Source organism: Hakea prostrata, chromosome 9 (genome assembly GCF_041222555.1).
Source record: "Hakea prostrata isolate BN-2017 chromosome 9, UWA_Hpros_2, whole genome shotgun sequence".
In the NCBI taxonomy this organism is placed as follows: Eukaryota; Viridiplantae; Streptophyta; class Magnoliopsida; order Proteales; family Proteaceae; genus Hakea; species Hakea prostrata.
The window spans coordinates 46,751,961-46,769,718 of record NC_142608.1 but is presented as its reverse complement, the minus strand read 5'-3'; the positions used below and the strand labels follow the sequence as shown (position 1 = coordinate 46,769,718).

At 38.8% G+C, this 17,758-nt stretch overlaps 1 protein-coding gene across 1 annotated transcript; it reads left to right on the top strand.

The window, feature by feature from the left end:
- Positions 1-761: 761 nt before the first annotated feature.
- LOC149005350 (endoplasmic reticulum oxidoreductin-1-like) lies at positions 762-17,466 on the top strand. Its single transcript, XM_089168331.1, has 10 exons — positions 762-1,214; positions 1,674-1,805; positions 4,527-4,785; positions 5,153-5,263; positions 12,958-13,076; positions 13,641-13,745; positions 13,906-14,108; positions 15,894-16,017; positions 16,099-16,280; positions 16,584-17,466. The coding sequence occupies exons 1-10, from the start codon at positions 1,074-1,076 to the stop codon at positions 16,603-16,605; spliced, it is 1,398 nt and encodes a 465-aa protein (XP_089024457.1). The 5' UTR covers positions 762-1,073; the 3' UTR covers positions 16,606-17,466.
- The last annotated feature ends 292 nt before the right edge of the window (positions 17,467-17,758 follow it).

Below are 17,758 nucleotides of genomic sequence, written 5' to 3'. Positions count from 1 at the left end.
AACTATGGAGAAGATTTAGGAAAATTCCAATATCTGCTAACTACTCCACTATTTTGTGAGACATGTGAGAAAAAGAAGAGAAAAAAAAATAGGAATAAAATAGGAGAATCATGAGAGAATAAATAAGAATAAAAATATATGAGAATATATAGGGATAAATTCATGGATCGTGAATTAATTTTTAATTAGAATTTAATATTTTGTTCCTTAAAACTAGGGATTTAATGAAAACCATAATTAAGAATGACATTTGTATCCATTATCTTTATGTTAATTTTTTTTTTATTTTTGGAGGAGGCCAAATAGTGGTATTTCACATGTAAAGTAAGAGAAATAACCAAAGATATAGGTATAGTTTAAATTTTCAAAAATCCGGGGGCCATGTCCCCTCCGGCCTCAACGTGGCTCCGCCACTGTGATACAACCAAATCAAGATTTCCAAGAAAAAATACAACAAAATCAAGTCTGAGGTTAAATCCACTAATTCTTCTAAATTAATCTTTATGACTTCCATAATCCTCATGGAAATTTCCAAGATAAATCAGTTCACAGGTTGAATTTTTTCTCTCTCATTTCAATGGGAGAAGATACTATATATGGATCATACTCCAAAAAAAAAATCCTATGATTCCGATTCTAGAAATCAAAAGCAACGTAAGTATCGTTGATTCCGATTCTAGAAATCAAAACCCAACGAAGTACAGTTTTCCATTTTTAATTGGCGAAGTGACGAGTCTCTTATTTCCCAACGAACCCACCAACCAAAAATTTCAATTCCGTGGAACAGACGTGGAAACTAGGGGCCACGGCAGCGTTGGATCATAAAAACACGCGTTTCGCGGCAGAGTTGAATTTTTTCTTCTTGCAGGAAGAACCGACCCAAAAGATCAAATCTTTTGTTCTTCTAATATACATAATTCCATTCCATTTTTGTTCTATTACCTACTTCTGCGTCAAATTCTTAATTGTAGAATTCTTTTTTGGTAAGAGAATTCCTTAGCAAACCGCCTTCTGTTTTCTTGTTCGGTGAATCCCAAGGAATTGCTCTGGCTGATGCGATTGTGAAACGGGAAATGTCAGAGAAGAAGAAGAACAACAAGTCCAGTTGGAGATGGTTATGGCTTTTTGCAGCCTTCCTTGCAGCCATTTTCGCTATTGCAGCACCGAAGATCTCCCTTTTTGGTCCCAGTGCGGACAAGTCCTGCGAGTGTGCGGTATTGTCTCCATTTTTCTTAGGAATAATTCCCTCCGGCGTATTCTTTTTACCATTCAAGTCTTCGATTTCTTTTTATTTTTTCTTAAATTTCGCACTTTTCTATAACGAGTGAATTTTGAGGATGTTCAGCCCCACTGAAACGTACGTGGATACGTTTCATTCTTCGTTTGTCAGAATTGAAGAACCTATTTTGTTAGAGGGCTTTTCCCGATTTCCCTAGCTGAATCGGTTGGGTACTGATTTACTATAGTTATTTTTTTCTTCTTGGTTTTATTATTACTTTAAACTTATAGAAATCGAATGAGGTTTTGATCCAACTTTTGCTGGAGTTCAATGTGGTAGTCTTTGGTATGAATCTTGGGGTACCATTAGGCCACTACCTGAAACATTGAAAATTATCCCTTTGCTTTGCATGATTATGATTACTTGCCCTTTTACCTACCTTGAATGTTTGCAGGATTCCCGCAAGTATACTGGCATTGTAGAGGATTGTTGTTGTGATTATGAGACCGTTGACCATGTTAACAAGGAAGTTTTGCATCCACTGCTCCAGGAGCTCGTTAAAACCCCATTTTTTCGGTATTTCAAGGTATGTTGATGATTTTGTTAGGCTGGAAGGTGGTGAAATGCGGTGCTTTGATATTCGTTCAGTTACTTTGGATAACCCCTTGCATTTGTTCTGTTAGTTTTGGGTAGTATCATTGAACTTTTTTATTATAGCAAAAAAGATGAGATCAAGAACTTGATTACCCTCAATGTAAGCCTGTTATTAGAAATCGGCCCCCTTAGAATTATCATTTGGTGCTAGAAAAGGAGTTTGATTGTATTGATTGAGATTCCTAGGGATTTTCTTATAATGGTTGTAGTCATTGCTGCTGTTAACTTTGGGGTAAATAAAGAAGCATTAGACTATTAGGGGAAGAAAGAGTGACAATGGAAACCTCAATTTGATTTGAAGGTTCATGGTTGATGGTTTTGATTTCTTTGATTGTTTTTTTGTATAAACACTTAAAGACACTGTCAGGCGGATGTTGTGTTTATGATTAACTTTCATAGGAATACTAGTTTTTAATGGTACCATCTGACAAACTTGCTGATGGTGATCTTTGGTTGAATAAACATGGAGAAGCTAATTCCAACTGTAGGAAATGGATAACTTAGAAGGATAAAAATGCTATACTCATTGGCTTTCAAATATTTTCTGCCAGAAGTCAAACCTAAAGCCAAAGAAATGCTTTCTTATCCTTGTTTTATGCAGGGAATAGCATTGGATACAACAACACTAACACACAAACTTTTCTCACCTTAATAGGGTTGGCTCCAATGGATTCAAAACAAGATGAAGCTGGGTAATAAACAGATGGCGAAAAAAAAAAAAGGAGGTTTGGGGAGGGGGTGAGGAAATGAGATGAGAAGTGAATAATGGCAATTAATATGGAAGAGATGGAGACTAAAAGAGAAAGGGAAAAAAAGGAACATAAAGTTAAAAGTAAGAGGAAAGAGGTACAAGCCCTAGACTATGTATGTACTTCCTCACTGTCGTATAGTCATTATAGGCATGCCCCTTGCTCTTTTAGCTCCGTTAATCAGAAGCATATTACACCTTATTGGGGCATCCATTCACCTCCGTTGAACATGTCCATATCATGGTAGATGACTATCTTTGAGATTGTCATTGACTGCGGCAACTACCAAGCCAGTTCCAATCCTATCATTCCATACTTTATCTTTCCTAGTTTTTATCTTAATATCCTCATTTCAGCTATGCATAGCTTCTCAATATGACACTTCTTAACTGCCCAACATTCAGCCCCATAATCAGAACCAATCATACAACAACCCTATAAAACTTTCCTCTGACCTTTAAAGGGACTTTTCAGTTACACATACTCTAAATGTGCCTCTTTGCTTTAAGCATCCCAGTTTAATTCTGTATTATACATCACTATCTATGTCACCTTCTTTATTTATGATTGGCCCCAATATAAAAAATAGTCACTTTCTGATATCTCTCTTTCCCCATGTCGCACCATGCTATTGTTCGTCATAATGTGACTAGAATTACATATCATTGCTCTAATAGCATAAAGCCCATTTCTGTGGTTGATATTGGTTTAGTCCTACAATTGAATAGTCATGTTGTTGCTATCACTGCAGTCCCATTATTGAACAGTCAAGCTAGGAGCCAAACCAGGAAGTGTTCACAAAAGGTGAATCAGTTGAAGGTTAAAACAAGGTCAAAATGATTAAGGCTATGGTTTATGGCATTAGCTTGTGGAGGATGGGGATAAAAAATTGTACGAGGAAACTAGGAGAACAATGGGAAATCAAATATATTAGGTAAAGGATTGGGAAAGAAACTGCTACTCACATTCCCTTTCATCTATCTGCAATTCAGTCCTTTTCTCGACTTTCATGTCACTATGAGATTTCCCTGGTTGATGAAGAAGGCCTTGATTTCAGATTGCTTGACAGTAGGATGATAATGGAGATGTAAAGAACCAAGCATGCCACCCAGGCTCTCCATTGCAAGGTCTCAATCAGACCAACACTAATTCCTAAAGCCTTTATTAAACATAAAGCAAATCCTCAATGGAGAAGAAAAGATGAGCAATAAAAGCTTCTTCATGTAGTCAAATTCTTATCCAATACTTGTCTCTCTTACAACCTTGTACAAAGGACTGAAAAACGGACTCTCAGACTAAAGAAGAAAGCCTGAATCTAATCTTTAATCTATAACGTAGCCTAAACTGTGTAGGAGAGTGAAACAAGAATAACAAACTGAAAATGGACTTATAGAATCCAAATTTAGCCCCACTAAAATACATGCTAACAAATGCTTGTAAGTTAAGTTGAACCACATAGAACTGGTTCAATTGAACTAACCCAACACAATTTAAACCACAAAAAGAAACAAACTGATTAATATCCTATGAACTCATATTCCAACAGTTTAGGTCTATAAAAGTGGTGATTATATCCCAACATATGTATAACCCAACCCTAGGCTTATAATTAAGCAAGGAAGTCCAGTTTGGTGATGAATCTGCATCAGATATGCATGACTTCATCTTGTGATAACCCCTGCCTTTATTTCACGTACCAAAATGATCTCAGCTAAAAGCATAAACCATGGGCTCATTTTAAATGTTCTTGGTTAGGTCACCCAAGATATGTGCATATAGATATGGTCTTAAGGTTGATCACTAATGTTGCCATTCATAATGTACTTAAAAGTTGTTCTGTGCTTTAGAAATACTTGGATGGCTTGATCTGATTGTTCAGTGACCCGCTGTTTTTTGTGCTCTAGGTTAAACTATGGTGTGATTGTCCTTTCTGGCCTGATGATGGTATGTGCCGTCTCCGAGATTGCAGTGTCTGTGAATGTCCAGAAAATGAGATTCCAGAGACATTCAAGAAGCCCTTCAATCAAGGGCTTTCATCTGACGATTTGAAGTGCCAAGAGGGAAAGCCGGAGGCAATTGTTGACCGAACTCTAGATACCAAAGCTTTTAGAGGATGGATAGAAACAGATAATCCATGGACAAATGATGACGAGACTGATAACTGTAAGTCTTACTGCTACTGTTGTGTGCACCTTGAATGCAATCATCTAGGTTTTTTGTTTTGTTTGAGGACCTCAATACTGTTATAGTGCCATAGTGACTGAACCAGCTTGTCTTCATAAGCTGGTGAGGCTGCAATACAATGACAAAAGATTGAATTAAAAAAGATACTCATTTTTTAAATATTAAATGTGAATATCAGCTCCTCAGGTCCATCAAAAATGTGAGAATCACAAAATCTGGCACAGGACATACTTGATAACTTCTTTTCTTCTTATTTATTCTTCTAGGATATAATGTTTTGTTGTTACTTCTGCTAAAGGTTTTAGTTTGACAAAACTGAGAGCAATTATGAGTCATTTCTTTGCAGCTGAGATGACGTATGTAAATCTCCAACTGAACCCTGAACGTTACACTGGTTACACCGGTCCATCAGCTAGGAGGATTTGGGATGCTGTTTACACCGAGAACTGTCCAAAATGTAAGTTTTTCTTTCATGCATACACGACTTGATATGCTTTAAACTTCACTTAATTTGCTCTCATTCCACCCTGCTGAAAAGATAGTATTTCATATGATTTGACATGAGAACTACTGCTCTTCGATTCTGACAATGTCATTTGTGTATCCAAAAAGTTACATTTGTTGCTGATATACTGTGTTCTGTTGGGTTAGTAACTGCTCAGACTTTAGTTGCTTTTCCCTGAGTTTCATTGTCAGTTGTTTCTCATTTTCAAATCTACTATATTTTCCCATTCCTTGTAACAAAAAAATTGCAGTTTCTCGTTGAACTTTTATAGTAGAGAGCCCCAGTTGGGAAAATAATGATTTGCATCTCTAGAGAGCACCACCATGTTACATCCAGAACCATGGTGGATATAATTATAAGTAGACCTCCAGAACCATGTGAAGTTACAAAAAGGAACAAGATATCCTGAAAGCTCACATTACAACACTACTTTCAAGTTGGTGCATACAATGAAAAACCTTATTACAAAGCCCTTTGGTGAAAATGTCAGCCCACTGATCAACATTGACCAGACACTAAACAAATGGAATACAGGGAACTCCATGGTCAAGCTTTTCCTTGATGAAATGACAGTCTATTTTCACGTGCTTTCTCTTCGGTCAAGCTTTAGAACTTCTTGGAAGATATTAAGGTCCCTGAGACAGAGGGGTAGCTAATTCAAATTTAAAACAAGGATTGGATGTACCAGGGACAGAGTCTGTTGGTAAGGGCTTTCTAAAATATTAAACAGCAGCTGTCCCTAGTAATTCTCAAATTTAACTCATCTTCAAGCTCCTGACAGCAAAGGGATGGAAAAATAGATTTTATTTTGATGGATAGAACACATTCAGTCTCTCTTGTGATTTCCAATCACGCTAAAATCTTGGGTTTGGTGATGTTAACCAAATTCTAGGGTTTATTTGTTTGACTATGGCCCTAGAATCAAGCTCCCTCTAGGATCCTCTCTTGAGAACCAGCGGTCTTCTAGGGCTGTAATTGGCCAGTAATGTATGGTTTTGCAGCAATAGATAATATCTAAGGGTGGTTTAGGGTGGGGATGGGTTTCTGCCAGGATAGGGGACTTTGAGTTTTATGTTTTAGGGTTTATAACTTGCTGTAATTTATGATTAGTGTTTGGCAGAATTCTAGAGCGGAATTGAAGGATACTTGGGTTCAACTAAGGTTGCTGCTGCTGTTTTCTATTTTGAGAGTTGAATTATGGTCTGAGAAGTAGGGTCTTAGGATTTCTAGGGTTTCTAGGGTTAGGGTTAGGGTTGGGGCTAAAGTCGAAGGTAGGGTTGGACCGGTTGGTATTTGGGATGAAGATCCTAGGAGGGTTTGGGGATTGGTTTGATGGTTGGGTGAATCTAGGTTTTAGGGTTTAGGTGAAGAAGATATTGCTGAAAATTCAAGGAAGAAGATGAAGTGCAGGATTTATTAATGAATGAAGGCCTTTTTATGAGACTGACAGTAGGACTGATGGGTAGGGATAGATGTGATCCTTTTGGAAGTGGGAGGGGCAGATTGGCGATGGGAATCTAGGAATTTAGAGGGGAGGTCGTAAGCTGCTTCCATGGACAGAAGAGGGGATGCGGGAGTTTGTGCGTGATGGGAAAGAAGGGGAAGAGGGTAAGGAAGAGGCTGCGGTACACTGTACTTACTTCGGAGAGGGAAGCTGCTGGAGTTGAAGACACCTAGCTGGAAATTGAAGAAACAGCAGAAATTCACATTCACTAAGCTGCCACAGGCTTTTCAACGAAATCCACGACTCTCTTGCCTCTATAACTCTCAATCCATGTTTTATTTATCAATTCAAGTTATCAGTTATACAGAATGGAGGCTTTATTTATAGCCTCTAAGAGAAAACATACATGGATCCAACTTAAGAAACCAACTTGGTTTCAAACTAACAATCTGATTTTAAATTAAGACTCTTACTTGACTAATGACTAACTCTAACGAGGATTTTATCATATCTCACTCTAGAAGGATCCAATTTGGAATTTAAGAGTAGATATGGAATCTTGTCAAGAAATAGAGTGAAACTAGGGGATCCCCACACGACCTAGGAATCATACCCTAACAAGGACTCTTCAATAACTCACAAAATATTGACTCAAATAAAAAAGTTAAAAAAAAAATAGAAAAAGGAAGAAAGTCGATCTGGGGTCCTAATAACATGCTGGACCCAATGACACCCTAACCTTGGATCCCACAAAAATACCTAGATGACCAAAATACCCTGGTATGATTGGGTGCCGTAGGGTTTGCAGAAAGTAACCCTAGGCCCCTGCCCCTCGAAATGATTTACATCATTTGGTACCTAACTTGATGGGCTCTTGGTGACCAAAGTTGAAGTTAAAAATCTATGAAACATATTATATGGCAGAGAACTTCAATTTGAGGATCTCACTCTTATTGTGGAGATTGTGTTCTAGTCCTAAACTCTACAATTAGGATCACACCTTGATTTATGGACACAACAAAGGATTTTCATACTGAAGTTATTGAAGGATAAATGTGTCACACCCCACCCACCGGTATCGGTCCCGCCAGACAACCCGTGGGTGTGATTCATAGTCACAAGATCCACTACCATCAATGATAATAAATGCACGCAATAATAATCAAGAACAAGAATAATTAAATAAAAGGAATTACATGAGTCCAATACTCAAAAAGGAATGAATCAAAGAAAAAGGAATAAAGTATTATGTTCCAAAATTCATAGAGTTTAACCGAAGCAAAAGTTAAATTAATTATGATTGTTTCTCTTAGTTCTCTCAAGGGCAATGGTCTTTTCTTCAAATTTTGCAATGAAGGGAGTCATCCAGCCTTCCTCCACTGACTTCTTAATTTGACTCGTTATTTGCCTCCTCTTGCCCCATCAATGGGTGTTTTAAGCGCACTCCAAGCATCCGTAGGTGGCTTTGTGACATACATCTCCACTTCCCATTGGCGCCTCCATAGCTTCTTCACCGGGGCTCATTCCAGTCACACGGAATTTCTCTTGATTCAATATACCCATCTGTATAATATAATTCAACACACAAAAAGGAATGAGTTCTGACAAACAGTAAGGAAACACATCTCGCATACATATCGACATAGTATCATGATAAACAACATATGTAAAGAATGATATTGCAATTTTATGGATGCAACTATAAATCTAACTATGCAAGTCTGTAATATGGCAGACATGCTTTAAGATATAACATCAGCCCTCCTTTAGGTAGGTCTAGTCACTCTGATCCCTCACATAATAGTTACCTCTGTTGGCATCTCGGACAAGGGTTTCAGTTCTCGTCAATCAACCATGGCTGGGGTTTAGGTCCACACTCTCTCACCACGACCATTGGCATGATTACTAGCGCATGTCAGGCTTTCTAATCCAATACAAGGTCATACGGTGACATACTGCATGTAATCCAGATACTTCCCCTATGACACCAACCAATTTGGTTCAGTATCCTTCTCTACCTAGGAATGAGGATCCTCACGGATTGGTTATCTTTGTTGGACTCCATTCCTTAACCCTATGGTCATCCACATATTATTGGGCGGATGCTCTCATGTCCCCTCACGACTCTCGGCCGCTCCTTGGATGTCCATGAGCCTAACCCTAGCATATGCAACCCTACCATTGTATGATCAACAGGGGACCACTGAGTCTCCGCACAGGCTGGTTACTGCTGTAGGATGAAACAGAGTCACATCACCATTATCACGGGTCATTCGACTCAATTCCCCTACCGAAAGGGTAGTAACATGTATGGGTACCTAGCTATGCATTCTAGACCTCCTAGGTATGTCATCCAACAACCATGATAGTGCTAGGGACATTAGTAAGCAGTGTCCCATACCACAACCCCTGATATTCCAAGTAATGGATACCCTTTACCATAGTTACATCATTTCATCAACCATCATCATTTTATTAAACATCTATCATCACATAGCAATTGAAGTACATTTCATAATCATTGACAATACATAATTATTCATATTTCATATGAACCTACTGTTACAACAAGTTACAAGATTACAAATGCATTCAAAGATATAACAATTCATCATAGATTATGTTAGTACATATACATAAGAATGTATCCTTACCTGTAGAAGCGTAAAAATTATTGTAATTGCAACCGAACCTCACAATTAGAAAGTCCAGAGAACTTCAGAGACTACCTAGAACAGGGTTATAAAAATACATTAAAGACAAGAGTTAAAACAGAGCAACAACCAACTCTGATAGACTATCGTGGACCCGACCCGATCACTTAAGGCGATTGGTTGGGCAATCAACAGCCCTGAACGACTGCCCCTATTACAGAAAGTAACTCATGTCCGAAATTTCGATATTTGATCTCCCAATTTTAATCCGATTTTGGGATGATCTAAATGAAGGGTGGGCCTGGCGCAATGGTGGAGTCTCTCCATTGTGCGCTGGAGGTCGCGGGTTCGAATCAGCCTCTCTGACAAGCAGGGGTAAGGCTGCCTAGAAAGTCCCTTCCCCAGACCCCACGGTGTGGGAGCTTTGGCACTGGGTACGCCCTTTTTTTTTTTTTGGATGATCTAAATCCGAATTTTGTTTATACAGAGCCCACGACATAAGCACAAATCAAAACCCAAAACTTTTAATGATTCATTAACCACATCATCTCCTTCAATTAGATCAATCCTTTATTCGGACTTAAGGACTAGTTTTCGGACATGATCTAATCAAGATCATTGATGGAAGAGTAGAATCATCACAAATAACTTACTACAAAACCATGGGAGAAGGATTCACACTATTCTAAGAGAAGAGGAATAGGTATAGACAGTGTGATATCAACTTACCATCGATTGATTCGCTAAACTGACGAAGGATATTCCTCACAATTCAAGCGTCATTTACCTTCCAACATGTGTTCTTTGACTCTTAACCGTCCACAACAGTAATTTTGAATATAATAATGAGAGAAAAAGTCGAGGTTAGTTATTTATAGCAGACTGGAGAAAAATAGGGTTTAATTCCCACAAGCAAACCTGGGCGGTCGCTTGGGGCAGTTGGTTGATCGATCCACCGCCTTCAGTAACCAACCCCTAGTACTTTTTAGTACTTAGGGCTTTGCTCAACCAGTTGATCCCCAACACAAACCTAACCCTAAACAACATGTGGGGGTGTTCTTACCTTGATCCTGGATATCTACAATCACAACTTGACTTTGACTGGTGATCCATTTTCCCATTCCATCAGGTTTCTACGGGTTCTTCTTCAGATTCCCAATAAAGCAGGTTCTTCATTGGTGGAATTCAGATCCATGGGCTTAAGGTATGGATCTTGGACTTCAATCCGGATACTCCACAGTTTATTCTGGCTGGACCTTTGGGTACTCGGACCTGCAATAAGGATCCCGAGTTAGAAATACAGGGGTTGTTACAAAATGTGCCCTTTCGCCCTTAACCATTGGTCTGGATGTGATTATAGCTTTCCCTTTCTTGGTTTCTTATTATGGGTGGGGGTTGGGAGTTAGGGAGAGGAGCTGAATGGTCATTTTGCTTGCAAAGACATTGTTTTGTGTCTCTAAGCATGAACAATGCAGCCAGTTAGCATTATTTTCCCCTAAAACTAAATAAAGGTCAATTGACAAATTAACCCCTAATAAAAGAAGAATTCTCTAAATACTTCTTTTGGTATGAAACACTGGTTTGGACCTGGCGTGCTGTAGCTTTGGTTTCCTGACTGGATCAATTTGGCCCATCTGTGCTGGGTGCCTTGGCATGCAATCACCTTGACAACTAATATTGGCTTGTTGCCTATGTTGGTGTCACCTTGTGTTCAGGACTCTCTCATAACACCGTGGTTTTCCTAGGACCTAGACATTTTGTCGACTATGATCGCCCACAAAAAGGGCGATTTGCTACCATCAAGGCATAACAATAAGTATGTGAAGCAGTAGAAACATGCTCTCTTTTTGTTTCATCTTGATGAATCATCATGCTACATCATAGAGGTTTAAAGATACCAAATTTTCACTGCATAGTCACCCTATTAGATCATCACCATGCATTAGCAGACTGACTAGGCAAAGACACCTAGTAGTGATTCAGCCAACCACAAATGAACTCATACAACTGCATGCACTATCATAAAGTTTTAGTTATGCTGTAAAGAACCCTTTCTGTCAGAAAAGGTGGATTTTCTGCTAATCCATTGGAGAATAAAGCTAGTTGAGTTGGCCTCAACCTTGTCATTAAGACCATGGTTGGTTTCATCATGCGGATTGGAGGACGAGGCTCATAATTTTCCACCATCCCTGTTATACAAATTTGCTAATAATTTTTCAACCATGGTCAGAGAACAAGTGAGCCCATTTGGAACATCTGCTACTGAAGTGGCCTTTCTCATCACAATTGTGACAGTGTTTTTCAACCACTGATTACCCCCGAGGACCTGTTGAGAAAGATCAGCCAGAGAGGAGTGGGTAGAAGAATCTTCCGCACTTAACTGGATGCCTCAAGAGGCCGTAGAGGCTCCAACCAAAAGCAGACAAAAGTCATTCTCATATTTGCAAAAGCTTTCCCTACCATAAATAAATTCCAAGTAACTGGGCCCATGAGGAACAACATCTTCTTCAACAATAACCTGGTCTTTGTAGATTCAAGACCTCCATAATTTTCCATGGTGTTTAGATCTGAGATACAAAACAAATCTAATGAAAATTCAGAAACTTGGATAAAATAAAAGTGGATGATAGCTCTGAATCTGGAGAAATGGATAAAAAGAACATGTCTCTGCTAAAATAGGCAGATCAGACACAAGAGTAGTTGTTGAAGGATGTGAATTACCAAGAGGGAGAGAATGCAGCAGTAGAGGTCAGCTGCAGTTGTGGAAACTATTTGGTTGATTGCAGTTTGGCATAATGTTCTTTCTATGAATCAAGCAATTAAGCATATAGTAATGGGGTAGAAGAGGAAAATCTGATGAAGGGAGATGGGGATTTTTTTTTCTTTCCGGGGGTGTGGAGGTGATGATGACCTGGGTTGCTCAGCTTCCTATGTTGTCTAATGTCTGGCTTCTTTGATTTGTTTCATCAAATTGGGGTGGGGGGATTTTGGGGGAAAGTTAAAGGAATCTAAGTGGACTCAACATCTATTTTGGGCTTCAAATTAACTCCTAAGATTAGATTTTTTACTTGGCAGTCAATCTTAGCCACCTACACCAGCCAAACCTGCATGGGAAAAAGGAAACAAAATTCTTCCCAACCTGGATCTAAATAATATTTGCTTCCCAACACTTATGTAGCAGTTGTTGACAACATTTTTCTTGAATTGCACAGGGAATGAATCAAGTAGCATTCCATATCAAACACCTTTCATACACAACCTGCAACATTGGTATCTTTCCCATCCCCATTCCCCAAAAAATGAAAATGAAAATCTGTTTTGCTTTTCCAAGTCTTTCAGAAAAGTCAACGGTGTACCACTTCTGATTTAATATTGCATGGTAACCTTCATCTTCTGATTAAAAAAAGTTTCATCTTCCTTTCTAACAGTAAACATATATTCTATACTGTTCTCTCTAGTCTATAGTATGATTTTTGCTAGTACTTGGAAAAGTTAGAATTCTTCCTTTTAAACCAGAACCTTATGTTGAGATCCAAATGGTTGTGCAGATCCATCTGGAGAGTTCTGCCCGGAGAAGAAAGTATTGTACAAGTTGATATCTGGACTGCATTCCTCCATTTCAATTCACATAGCTGCTGATTATCTCCTTGATGAAGCTAACAACTTGGTAATCATGTCAGCTCATTTCTGATTATTCTGAACTTTCAAGAATGGAGTGTCCCCTATGATGGCCAAGTTGTCATTTATGTGTAGAATATAGAATATTCATTTCCTTGGATTCAGACGGTTTAGAACAATCTTTTTTGATTAACTGAATCCTTAATTTATCCAATCCATACAGAGAGTGCCTTTCCCTTTTGTTTCAGACTGTTCAGACAATCTCTTTGATTGGCTGAATACGTAAGGGGGGGGTTCCTCATGATGCCAGTGTGGGGGAAATCTCCTGCACCTGGTGGCTTGAAGAACAGCATCATTCTCATGGGGCTCACTTGGTCATGGTAAAGAACAGAAAATAAAAGATAAAAGAATAAAACAGTTAAAAAGCAATGTGAGAGGGCGGTAGTCCACTGGCATCATATGAAACGTCTTCCTTACTATTGGCCAGGTGGCATGGGGTTAAGGACAATTATCGAATTCATATGTACATTTACCATGACCCTCTTAATGATATTTTTGAGTTTATATTGTTAGCAATGGACTTCTCATTTTCTGTTTTCTGCTTTGATTTCAGTGGGGTCAAAATCTCCAGATTATGAATGATCGGGTGTTAATGTATTCAGATCGTGTTAAGAACCTATACTTCACTTTTCTTTTTGTTCTTCGAGCTGTGGCAAAAGTGAGTATTGGTGATGTTTGATCAGTTTGACATCAATGCTTATTGATATTCCAATAATACAATCATGATGGCTTCATTGGTTTGCCATCTGTGTTTATTGATCTTCCAATAATACACGTGCTGATGGTTCCATTGTCTGCCTCTTTCGAATGTGTTTCAGGCAGCAGATTATCTGGAGCAGGCTGAGTATGACACCGGCAACCCTTCTGAGGACCTGAAAACACAGTCCTTGGTGAAACAGCTACTCTACAATCCAAAGTTACAAGCTGCGTGCCCTCTCCCATTTGACGAAGCCAAGTTATGGCAAGGTCAAAGTGGCCCAGAGCTGAAGCAGCAGATTCAAAGACAATTCAGAAACATCAGGTATATATTTGAGGCTTTGCTTAAATAGTAGTGTTTATTCTGAAAGTAGCAATTTTGTGCATCTGAGGGCTCCACTTTTTATTCAATGTTTTCAAAATTCATTGTTTCTTTTTACCTTTGCACAGATTGTCCTACATTGGATTTGGTTGCTGTTGTATCTGAATAAACAGTTCACTTGTTTACCTCTGATTAGAGATGTTACAATAATACAATCCCAAAACCTTGTTATCAGACTCAGGAAAGATGAAGATGAAATAAGACAGAAAATAGGGAAAAGGAAGATTAGTTGCAGACCAAGAGAGGCCTCCTACAAGAACTTGATAACCAGATCATGGGCAGGAAATATTCTTATGGTGTCCACAGCTCTGATACCATGGTAAAATCCAAAAACCTAGTGATTGGACTTCGGAAAAACTAGAAAAAGTCAGAGAAATGGAACGGAAGAAGAGAATTAGAAGTCATAGATCAAGAGAGGCTTCCTAGGACCTGGAAGACTGAATAACTAGATTGTGGGCAGGAACTATTATAATATACTAAAAAACTAAATTGAGAAAAACACTCCACACATACAGGCAATAGTAAACTTAAACCTGAAGGACCATAATACCCTTTATTTCTCGACAAAGTACAAAATTAGGAACCATCCCATTTTCATAAAATGTAGCTTAAATATATGTTGTATTTACTACATAGTGACAAATTAGTGTACTCAGTCCATGCTGCAGGACAAAATGAAGTGTACTTTTTTTTTTTTTGGTAAATAAAATGAAGTGTACTTAAATGCTAGGGTTTAGAGCTTAGAATTTAAAATGAGAAACTATCAACCAAAGCAAAATTTATTGGACCTGTTCAAAACTTACCTTTGAATGCTTTTGGTTCTTTTTAGAAGGCATAAATTTTCCTATCAAAATGCTTCATGTCCCTATGCAATCCCAATTTGACACCACACAACATGGTAATGGGTATTGTTACAATTTTATATGCCACAATGTTTTAAAACTCAGTATTGGGACTGGAGTGTCTGTCATATATCTCAAACCAATTTCAATTCAAATCAGGTGGGAATGGCCAGAAGTCTGACTGATTTGTCACCAGAATTGTTAGGTTTCTTCTTTTATGAATCAGTTGTGGATTTGGATTTGCCAATTGTTTCATTCTGCCTCTGATTTTGAAAACTGATTACGTGTGCGTATTCAGAAGTTGGCTTCCTGGACAGGACTGTGGAGCAGATTAACACCCCTTATTTTGGCAATGAAGAGTCTCTAAGAGTACATTAACCATCATTTTCTAACCACTTAGGTGGCTTTCGTAAAATATTCCCATTTTCTGCAACATAGCCAGCCCCTTGCATTTAGTTTTGGGATTGGACTTCTTAACAGATCTACCCCCCCCCCCCCCAAAAAAAAAAAAAAAAAAAGAAGGAATTCTTCTGTACCAACAGTTGTACGTCGGACCTTAAATGTGCCACATTAGTTTACAACGTAGAACATGTGCCTGTCATTTTTCAACCAATGAAATGTTCCTCCCCCCCCACCCCCCTTTTGAGAGAAACTGTTTCCAATTCCCAGTTTTATTATCTTCCTTAATATGCTATTCCACTGATTTTATACTATGGGAAGTTCTTCAATTGTATATTTCTTTAGCTGTGAGGGAGGATGGACTGGAGTTGGTTGGTTTTTGTTATTGTTTTCTTATTCTTTTTTTTTTTTTTTTTGGGTGGGGGGGGGTGTTCAAAGAAGCAAGGTAACAGCTGAACATGAATTACTGTGTGTTTGTTTATTGCAGCGCATTGATGGATTGCGTGGGTTGTGAAAAGTGTCGACTGTGGGGAAAGCTTCAGGTTCTTGGCTTGGGCACTGCACTGAAGATACTGTTTTCTGTTGATGGTGAAAGCCACGTGAATCAGCCTGTAAGTTGCCTTGGCTCTAGTTTTACTTATATTATTTTCCCAACGTTCTTATCCCTCTGTATTTTCTGGCTCAACTTACAGCTGCAGCTGCAGAGGAATGAGGTAATTGCCCTGGTTAATCTACTCAATCGGCTATCGGAGTCTGTTAACTTGGTAAATGAGATGGGACCTTCAGTTGAAAAGATCATAGGGGAACAAGGCTCTGCAACCAGTGCCCAAAGAGGCATATTACAAACGATACGAGATTTTGTGGCTAGAACGTGGTAGGTAAACATTGTTAATTTGATTTTCAATTCAGAGAACAAACCGAGGCCCAGGATATAATAGGGGTCTCAAATTGAATGATAAGAAAGGCATTTAAAAACATTTTCTTCAATATTCCCAGGACATAGTAAGGTTATTTAACTTATTTTGGTTGCTGCACCCACCTGAATCGCTTAGAGAAAATTAACTCCAATGATCTTGTGAAAGCCCCTGATAATCTGTGATCCATATATTCAAATTACACACTGATAAGCAATTAAGCAGCTTTTGACTGCTGTTGTTTCTCGTTGCACTGGTTACAGGTCAAGGAGCAGCAACATCTAATGGTGTTGCAGCAATTTTTGGAGGATAGGGATAGAGACAATCCATGCAAGGTAAGGATACCTACATGAGGAAACAGTGTGCCGTGGAAGCTGCTACTTGGTTTCAGAAGAGTACATCCTTCAGGAAGAACTAAACTGTGCATCATACAGTGAGAAATGCGGCATGAAATATGTTGGATTTGAAAATACTTCAAAGCCATGTCAACAAGAAACAAAATTATATTATAAATATATATACTAATTTTATTCTAGCTCCAGCCAAGTCCAGTTTACATTAGCTGAAGCTGAAGAATGTTCCCAACCACCATCAATCAAATTCATGGTACACGGAATTCAGCAAAGTGCAAACCAGCTTGTAGTTTGGTCTATGATAATTGGGTAGTTGATGACCAAATTTGGAATTCAATAGCTGAAGCATATATGTGCCTGCTCTTGACGACGTATGTATTTGTGGCCATCTTCGTTGTTTATTGAGCATCAATTCTTCCCAAATCCGAAGTCTGCTGCTTCTAATAAGGCTATCCACTTCTGCACAGCCACTTCAACCAGCAGCACTCCTTGAACATAGCCACTTCAGCCTGCCCTAAACTACGGCAGGGACCCATCGTTGCTTCTCTTCCTTCATCATGCTCGCATGTTTATGTGGCACAAGTAACGAATGACTCATTCAAAGAGCCCCGGTACCCGGAGCATGGACAATTGTGCTTTTCTCACACTCTCAACATGTATTTCGGTGGGGGAATGTTGAAGCGTATTCCAGAGACACAAAGGAAGATGAGAATGAGAATTTATATTATATCACAATATGAATCGTGTAGCTTAAGGAACAGGTATTTATGCTTATCTAATATGCTAAAGAGTCCAGCTGTTATATGTAACTGCTACGAAGCAGTTGTAACCAAATATCCTAAGAGTGCAGCTGTCATGTGTTAACCTCTACGTGGCAGTTGTAACCTCCTTAACACTCCCCCTCAAGTGAGATGAGTCAAGGACCATAAGCTTGTCCCGAAGAAAGAGGAACCGAGCCCGAGGTAAGCCTTTAGTCAGAAGATCCGCCAGTTGATCAATTGTAGAGACATAGCGAACCATAAATTGACGAGAAGCAACCAAGTCCCGTACAAAGTGAAAGTTAATCTCAACATGTTTAGTGCGAG

Bases quoted from the DNA above. Each gene is read 5' to 3' on its own strand.
- LOC149005350 (XM_089168331.1), top strand. From the start codon at position 1,074: ATGTCAGAGAAGAAGAAGAACAACAAGTCCAGTTGGAGATGGTTATGG. The intron at 1,806-4,526 runs GTATGTTGATGA...TTTGTGCTCTAG, and splicing joins CATTTTTTCGGTATTTCAAG to GTTAAACTATGGTGTGATTG. The intron at 5,264-12,957 runs GTAAGTTTTTCT...ATGGTTGTGCAG, and splicing joins CACCGAGAACTGTCCAAAAT to ATCCATCTGGAGAGTTCTGC.